At 37.0% G+C, this 9,539-nt stretch overlaps 2 protein-coding genes across 2 annotated transcripts; one reads left to right on the forward strand and one right to left on the reverse strand.

Annotated features, from left to right (window-relative positions):
- Positions 1–825: 825 nt before the first annotated feature.
- LOC145824175 (uncharacterized) lies at positions 826–5,366 on the forward strand. The gene is made up of 8 exons (XM_082923790.1): positions 826–997; positions 1,471–1,721; positions 1,813–2,040; positions 2,190–2,282; positions 2,383–2,484; positions 2,587–3,137; positions 3,278–3,366; positions 4,933–5,366. The coding sequence occupies exons 1-7, from the start codon at positions 826–828 to the stop codon at positions 3,282–3,284; spliced, it is 1,404 nt and encodes a 467-aa protein (XP_082779916.1). The 3' UTR covers positions 3,285–3,366; positions 4,933–5,366.
- Positions 5,367–7,444: 2,078 nt separating this feature from the next.
- LOC114285964 (VQ motif-containing protein 20) lies at positions 7,445–8,385 on the reverse strand. The gene has a single exon (XM_028229046.2). The coding sequence runs from the start codon at positions 8,183–8,185 to the stop codon at positions 7,487–7,489; it is 699 nt and encodes a 232-aa protein (XP_028084847.2). The 5' UTR covers positions 8,186–8,385; the 3' UTR covers positions 7,445–7,486.
- Between the last annotated feature and the right edge of the window lie 1,154 nt (positions 8,386–9,539).

The following is a 9,539-nucleotide window of genomic DNA, read 5'->3' on the forward strand; positions in this document are numbered from 1 at the left end:
GAATTATTTTCTCATGTTCTGAATCTACAATTTGATTTTTTTCCCCTTATCTAAAACCACTCCCATTTTAAAACGCGGAGAACCTTGCAATCCCAAGTGTTAGAAATGATGTAAGTTGCCCTACACTAAATGTTTTGTTTAACCTATAACAATAAAAGAGCATACATTCCATTGCATAAATTTCATTCTGTACTTTTGGGGAATCAAGAGTAGAATGTGATGACACCTGTGCCTTCCATTTGATTTTCTTTTCTTATTTTTGCAAGATGTAAACCATCGTAATTCGTAAATATTATATTCTCCATGAATTTGATTTCATTCAGTCATGCAGGCATCTTTTCTCTTTACGGTGGTAGGGACAACAGGCTTTTTCGGTGTTCTTGCCGGGCAGCTTCCTCGGGTAACTTGACATAATATCCTTTCTCTCCGATTGAGTTGATATTATTTTGTTCCTTCAGATTTCCACTAATATGAAATTATAAGATAGTAAAAAATATATATTTATTAACTTATGTAATTGCTGGGTTAATAAAATTATTTTCAAACAATAAGCAAATATACAAAAAAACAAAATTACATGTATAGCTATGGGAACCTAATAAAAAAAATTACAAATCTATTTTTAAAAATTTCAGAATAAATGGGTTTGAGTAGGAAGGACATTGCTAGATTAATGTGTATCACCATCATGTTCTCTTAGTTTACCATTGCTTAACGAGCATTTTATTATTGAGTAGACAGTCTTGTGTCATTATTGCAGCAATTACACTACTAATTTATGCGATGTTTATTACTCATGTATGTTTGTTACGTAATGTAGGTACAATGGTTCCGGGAGTCAAGACAGGCCGACGGAAGAGAGCAACAAGTGGCAAGGTACTATCAACATCTGAAGCATGTCCACAGGAGAGTGGCACCCCGATGATGTTCTCTGATGAGACGCAACCACCAGATGATACACAAACTGTGGTGGAGGAGACGCAACCAGGTGGAGTGGGTAAGAGCATACTATTTAGTTGTTTAAAAATAATTTGGTTTTTTTTTTTTGGGGGGGGGTGCATAAGTCATCAAGTAAGGCAATGAAAACCCCATAAAGGCAAATAAAAACAAAGGAAAAAAAAACTAAACATTAATATACACATAACAAGGACACTTACACAAGAAATAAAATATTAGGTACACAACCTTCCAAGTTGGTAGCAACGGTCGGCATAACAATTTACGAAGACTTTATGCATAATTTACCAACACTTTATCCAAGTTGTCGCATAATTTTCCAAGATTGTATGCAGCCAAACAGTAGCTGCCAGCAACAGTAGTCATAATTAACGTCCGATTTTATATCCACAAACAGTAGCTGGCAGCAACAGTAGGCAGCAAAAAAAGTGACAGGACTTTACGTGCAGCATTTTCTTTTTGTACTCCATTAGCAATGTTTGTAATGTTGACAACGTTCCCCTTTTGTAGTAGGGCAAACGAGGTCAACTCGTGTTCGAGGACCTACATTAGGCAAAGGCGTGCAGAAAAAAATTGCTAGGAAAAAGGGGGAGAAATTACATGTCTACGTCAATCGGGTGTTGAACGCAATCACAGGAGGGAATGCAACCCCAGCGACGAATGAGTTGGGCCTTCAAATTAGACGATTGTGCCCTCTTCAGAGCGTGAAGTCATGGATAAAAATTGATCAAAGTACGAAAGATGCGGTCATCCAAGCGGTGCTAGTATGACATTCATCTTGCCATAATGTCTTTATTATATAATTTGTACTTCGTTAAATTAATTGTTCAACTAATTCTGTATCTATGTTTGTAGGACAAGTTTGTTATCGGCGATGATTTTGATAACGATGAACAAGCTCAACAGATCCTCGATAGGAAGGCATATTTGCTATACAAGGATTGGAGGTACAATCTAAAGCAAGAGTTCCTCGAACTTGAGGAAAAGGGTGTTGATGACCCCTATAGTCGTCCGCCTAGTGGAGTGAGCTTGGAGGACTGGAAATATTTGATTGATGTTGCTTGGAAAGACGAATCTCACCTGGTAACAAATAAATTAGAAAGGCCATTATTGAAATTAATTTATGTGTTAATATGTAAAACTTCTTCACTAATAGATGTACAACTTCTTCACTGAAACTTAGTAAAGCATGTTCTTTTTTTTTTTTTTTTTTTCTTTTAATATTTTTGTAGAAACGGTCTACGGCTGGTAAAGCAAATAGGGGTATGCTCCCCTATAATCATACAAGTGGATCGCGATCATTTCCTATAGCAATGTCGCTAATGGTGAGAAGTTAATTTAGACATGTAATGGATGATTAATTCTTCTTGATTGTGAATATTACCATGTACTAATTCGTCAATGGATTTTTCCCGAACATAACAGGCAAATGAGGATGGGGATATAGATTTCCCCGAATTTTATAAGAAAGCACACAAGTCTAAGAAGACGGGAGATTGGATTGACCCCAAATGTGGTGAGCTACATGTGAGTATTGAATGTTGAAACAAAGTGTGATGCATATCAATTAATAAAGTTTTTTTAAATTCCTTCTCCCATCTTCACTTTATTGTTTTGTTGGCATTACAGGATGATATGGTGAATCTACAAGCGACAGCCACCGATGCGGGGTTGCAATTGACCCACGAAGAAATATCAAGGCAAGTGCTCGGGGAAAAAAAAAATTACTTGCGTGGATGTGGGGTAGGCCCACAACCCTCTTCCACAGCTTCTAGTGCGGCACGAGCACGTGATAAACATATGGAGTTAATGAGAGCGGAACTGGAGGTTCTTCGGGAGCAGCGTCAAAGTGATCACGAGGAGTTGCTGAAGGAGAAAGAGGAGCGGCAAAGGGATCGGGAGGAGCTATTGAAGGAGAAAGAGGAGCGGCAAAGAGATCGGGAGGAGCTATTGAAGGAGAAAGAGGAGCGACAAAGAGATAGGGAGGAGCTATTGAAGGAGAAAGAGGCGCGCGAAAGAGATCGGGAGGAAATTACGAGGGAAAGAGAGCAGCTAATCAAACAAGTTGATGAAGAAAAAAAAGCACGGGAGGCACAACAACTACAACTCAATCATCTAAACGACGTGGTGTCACGGCTCACAACCCTCTTGCCAGGTTCAAACGGTCATCCTACTATTCGGTAAACATAATTTTCTTACTATTTCGTAAACATAATTTTCTTGGCACTGCAAGTTGTACAAAAAATATGGATCATATTTTCATAGAATTGTCTTCTAAAGTTGGTATGCAAATATTTTCTTTGTGATGTGCTTCGAATAGGTTATGAGGCATCATGTGAGTAGACATTGCAGCAGCGGACCTGGTGTTTTGATACATTACAGAAACGACCGTACGCTGATTTCTATAAGGTAACCAACTCCAATTGAATGTGATTTGAGATTTAAGACTAAAGAGAAATTAGAATGAATTTTGATTTACTACAATATAATGAGTGCCATATAAATACTGCAAAGGAGCTTTGATTTCAAAACGCTAACTGTGAAGAATGAATATGTGATTCTTAATAATAAATTTGTAAAAATAAAACCAACACTAATTTGAACTGAATAATGTGTAAAACAAAATTAAAATTTGTTTGGATTTTTGAAAAGCAGTTCTTAGGATATTACTCTGGTTTCCAATGGACACAATGCCACCTAGTCACATCCAATATATATTTGTTGCAAATAATTCTTCTCCATAGTGCATCTTTATGTACACCAAACACACTCCGGGGATGGCAGTGGGGACAGACGAGACAGACGGGACGTAATTAGCACGTGTACGTTGGGAGCATACCCGAAAAACGCCATAAACTTAGCCAAGAAAAGGGCTTCGAGGGCCGAAAATTGAGAGCAGCCCCCGACGCACTGCGGGGATGGCACGAGTAGCTTCCTCATGTCAAATAGAACTTGTGAGGACAGACGGGACGTAATTAGCACGTGTACATTGGGAGTTAGCGTGAAAAATGCCATAAACTTAGCCGAAAAAAGGGCTTAAAGGGCCGAAATTTGAGAGCAGCCCCGAAAGCACTATGGGGATGGCACGGGTAGCTTCCTCATGTCAAATAGGACCTGTGGGGACAGATGGGACGTAATTAGCACGTGTACGTTGGGAGTTAGCGTGAAAAACGCCATAAACTGAGTCGAAAAAAGGGCTTCGAGGGCCGAAATTTGAGAGCAGCCCCCAAAGCAGTACGGGGATGGCACGGGTAGCTTCCTCGTGTCAAATAGGACCTGTGGGGACAGACGGAACGTAATTAGCACGTGTACGTTGGGAGTTAGAGTGAGAAACGCCATAAACTTAGTCGAAAAAAGGGGTTCGAGGGCCGAAATTTGAGAGCAGCCCCCAAAGCACTACGGGGATGGCACGGGTAGCTTCCTCGTGTCAAGTAGGACCTGTGGGGACAGACGGGACGTAATTAGCACGCGTAGGTTGGGAGTTGGCGTGAAAAAAGCAATAAACTTAGCCGAAAAAAGGCGTTCGAGGGCCAAAACTTGAGAGCAGCCCCCGAAGCACTGCGGGGATGGTACGGGTAGTTTCCTCGTGTCAAATAGGACGTGTGGGGACGGACGGGACGTAATTAGCACGTGTACGTTGGGAGTTGGCGTGAAAAATGCCTAAAGCTTATACAAATATATTAAAGCTTAGCAATATATATATATGTTCTATAACAATCTCTATATACGTACAGTTATGAATAAAATATATGTATGTTTACACATTAGAGTAAACTTGAGTTGGGGTTGACTTACAAATTTGTTTGCACTTTAAATAAAAGTTAACGTGTACAAAAAGTATATTGAAATACCTAAATTCAAATTATATTTACATACAATTTCAATTACAATTGACATCCTTGCAATTTGTGTTTTGTAGATCAATATAACTTTTTGTTTACAATGGAACTAATGGATGTAATTTTTGTTGTGTAGATGGCTTTTGGCATTGACATGTGGATCTTCTAATTTTTTCTCGGAAGATACACAAGCTGGGAAAGTTGGGAAGTTTTTTGTCGTCCTATACTTTTTGCTGTGGACTATGGATGCATCGAACATATAATTTTTGACAGGGTACAAAGTATTTTTGGAGCTTGTATTAATTAATGAACCGTGGAATTTGGATGCATCGTACATATAATTTATGGTGGGGTACATAATATTTTTGGAGCTTGTATTACCTTTTGTCGTGGTACATATTACCATAGTAATTTGTACCTTGTCAAATGGTCATTACAATGCATAGTATAGTAAAAATGTTGTGTATAGAGGACATAATTTTGGTAACGTATTTGGAATGTATGATGTTATTATTTGTAATTGGAATATATATAGTTCGTTCGTATATAAGTTTACATTATTATTTGTAATTGGAATATATATAGCAGGTGTTCATTTTTGTTTTATGGTTCTTAGTGAACCATGTAGGTGATACATACAGGTTGCGATGGATACATACAGGTTTGGACAAAATTTAGTAAAATTAAACAAACAAAACAAAAATATAAAATGATGCATTTGGTGAGAAATCAATTTGTAGTTAAAAAGAAAAATCTTTTGGCGACTAAAATTTTAGTAGCTAAAACGAATAAAATAGTTATGGTGACTAAATGTATAGTGGCTAAAGCTGAAAAGACTTTTGGCGACAAAATTTTTGGTAGCCAAAACAACTCCAAAACAGCTATGGCGACAACTTATTTTAGTAGCTAAAACCCCAAGAAAGTTTAGGCGACTAAATTTTAGTCGCGAAAACATAAAAAAAAATCATGGGCGACTAAACATTAGTAGCTGAAGCTTCACTATTAGCGACTAATAATATTGCCGCCGTAGATATTTCATTTTTTAGCGACAAAAACATTAGTAGCTAATAGTTGAGTTAAAATATTTAATGAAAGGTTTCGGCGACTAAAGTTTTAGTCGGCAATGTATTCTATCGGCGACTAAGAATTATTTCGTCGCCAATACCTGTCTTTTTGGCTACTAACATGTTAGTCGGTATTTTGTGATACTTATAGCGACTAAATGAATTTTAGTCGCTAATTCTTTCGGCGACTATGTATGGCCGACAAATCCAACGACCAAATTATTTAGTCGGGAAATACTTTCGGCGACTAAAATATGCACTTTTGGCGACGAATGTTTTAGTCGCCAAAAGTGTATTTTCTTGTAGTGAGTCTTAATGATTTTTTAAAATTATTAAATTAAAAAATTGCAAATTACATATTTCTATTAGTTGGAATAAGTTGCCTTTAGTGGCATGAACTTTGCATGCTTTATCTTTCCGCAAGATGTTTACATAGTTGATCGATGTGATTATCCCTGTATCTCACTTGTAATTCTTTTTATGTTATTGAAATTGCAATTAGTTACCTTTGAGATGAATCACATAATATTGTGTTCTTATTTGTGCATGTGATTCACAATTTTTGTTTATCTGTTATTCTAGATTTTTCTTATTTTTGCCCATTCTGATTAAGTTTTCACAATTTGTAACAAAAAAAAGTTTAACAACCCAGAATTGTATATCAAGACGTGACCTAGAATAGAGAGGTTGAGATTCAAAAGGTATAGTGTGGAGTTCGTGTAAATTAAATCTAGATTACATAGTCAAATCTTGGGACAAGAATATGAGTATAAATTCTAGATATGTAGTGTTCCGGTTGTAAGTTGGTTAGAAGCTGGATTTTTTATTTTTATTTTTGGTTTTTTTTAAAAAAACGTATAAAACAATAGAGAGGTGATATGATTCAAAATATGTTAAAAGCCAAAATTTGGCTTTAACTATGTTCCCAAATTGGCCCTAACAATCCACAAATTTCATTCATTCAAGATGTATTGATCAAGAATAGCTTGGAGATAGTTAGGATTGGTGTTTTGCAACACAATCTTCATTTCTGTGTAGTTTGTCTTTGCTATGGTGTCTTTTTTGTTCCTTTGCTGTTGGTTGCTCATCAACAGTTGTCTGTTGTTGTCACATGATTGTGTGTGCTTCTCAATTCCAATCTAGTTAGAATTGGACTATTACACTTTGATGACCTCTGCACTAGTCTTTCCTTTATTGTAATACTTTCATTTCTTGGTTTCTATCATCAATAAAGTTTTTTTTTTTGTTAATAAAAAAATAATAATAATAAATGACATCATGCTAACCAATGAAATAAATTTTCTACTTTCCTGTAATTGAAGAAAATAAAATTTTACATGGCTCAAATAGTACAAAATGAGGAATGGCATTTTCAAAAATAAAAGTACAATATGTACACAAAAATAAAATAAAAATCAAACATCAAGGAAATTACCACTGTTTTCATTTTTTTGTGTTCGTCACTATAGAGACTTCAAACTACAATGGACACCCCCCCCCCCCCAAAAAAAAAAAAAGACCTTTATTTGCATTAAATCTGAGTTAATATTCTACTGTCCATAAATAAACTACCGAATTTTTTTTTTACTGAACTTATCTTTATTCAAAATTCAAAATGATCAATTTTCAAAGATCACGAAACTCTTTAATTCCTTCCAGCGAAGAAGAAGATGATGTGATAAAGCTTCTCATGTTAGGCATCAAAAGCATCGAATCGGCATACTTGTTGTAAAATGGCTGAGCTGAGGCTGAGCACAGGAAATCACTAGGGTTATTTGGTGTAAACAATGGTATGTTATTGAAGCAACCATTAACGGGTGGATGATCAAAAATAGATCGATTCGCAAAACACGAATCTATCTGAACATCTGCTACTACAATATTACTTGAATTCTCATCGGTGGTCACTAACAACGATTCAGTATCGTCGTTGGTAACCACTGCTGACGACTTCTGGTGGTTATTGTTTATGTCGTCCGCCAAATTCTCACCACAACCACCGGGGTTTTGTTTGGGACGAGGGGGTTTGGGGTCGGAGCGAGAGAGACCAGTGAGCTTTTGAACCAATGCCATGAAGTCACGTGGATGGGTGTGGATGATTTTGGGAGAGTGGGTGTAGATGATCACTGGGTGGTGGCGGTGGCGGTGTTGAGGCTTGGTGGTGGTGGAGAAGGAGGAGGAGGAGAGTGGCGGCGGAGGAGGTGGAGACTTTTTGATGAAATGGGAGTCCTTGTTGATCTTGAGAGGAAATGAGCACAACCCATTATTCCCATTGATGATCTCTCTCTTTGAAAGTTGCATCTCATGGAATTGTCTAGGGCTCATGGTGGTGATCTCAATCTCAAAAGTGTCTCTCTACTTCCCCCTCTCCCTCTGTCTCTCCTCCCTCTAGTTGCATATATACACCCTAACAACAATATGTATATGTATGTATAGATTATGTATTTATATGAATGTTCTAGTATTGGAATATAAGGGTGTCCCTAAGTTTGTAGTGTGTGTTTTTGTGGTGGTGGTTGTTAGAGAGAAGAGAGAGAGATGGGTGGTGAAATGTAAGGGATGGTAGATATATATATATATATATATATGAAGGGAGGAGGGAGATGCATGTAGAGTAATCTCATGCGAGTTGGTTACTGTAAATCCAATTGCGTGCTGACACGTAAGTTCGATGAGGGTAGTTTTGTCATTTTGTTTTTGAGGGTATGATGAAGTGATAAGCGAAGAGTAAGAAGGGGGTGGGATGGGTGACAAATGGGGGGCGAGATGAGTGCTTAGGTGTCGGAAATGAGTGGTTAATGGAGAGTAGTTGGAAGGTGAAGTCGGATGTGTCGACCGCAGCGTATATGTCGGATAGGGAGAGGCGGCAGATTTGGCGGGAAAATGAGGTTTGGAAGTTTGGATTCAGTACTCCCTATTACCACCTAAAATGGTTAGGCTCCGTTTGGCAAGAGCTAAACGGGATTTTTTTGGTTATTTTCATCATAAAAGACAAAATAGGCTATTTTAGTCACAAAAAATAAAATATCACATCCAACTCATAATCATTACATTATTCTCTCACAAAAAAAGTCAAAAACCAAAAAACTCTTCCCAAACCAAACTTTTTAGCCCAGGCTAAAATAGCCAAAAAAGTCAAAAAACCAACCCACTTCCCAAATGGAGGCTAAGTTGCTACTCCTGCTGGTAATTTTCGAGTAGTGCTAGGGAGCCCGAGTGAATAGGATAGCTCAAGTGGCCCAAATGATATAGATTGGTTTTGTGGCGTTGTTGTTGATAATATATGGTTTCTTAAATTATTTTATCAATCATTCCTTTTTAGGGGGTAAAGTTTGCATAATTGGGTGTTCCTCTACCAAATAATTCTCTATTTAGATAATTGTAGTTTCCTGTTCTTCTTCTATAATTATAATTTCCAATGTCATCTTTCAATTGTTACCTGGTAAAGTTTTTAAAATCTAAATGATTTAGATTAGGTGAGATGGATGAGCTACCTCCTTCTTATTTCATCATTGTCATACCAATATCATTAACATTATTAGTCTCTGCGAATCTTTTTAAAGCATTATTTTTCTTTTCTTTTCTATGTCTTTGAAGTTTTTTGGGACATTATTTTTTTTTCTTTTTCTGGGTCACTATTGTTCATTATTTGTTCTTAAAGTAAGATTTTATATTAATT

This window comes from Camellia sinensis, chromosome 4 (genome assembly GCF_055761805.1).
Source record: "Camellia sinensis isolate YWXY chromosome 4, ASM5576180v1, whole genome shotgun sequence".
NCBI lineage: Eukaryota > Viridiplantae > Streptophyta > Magnoliopsida > Ericales > Theaceae > Camellia > Camellia sinensis.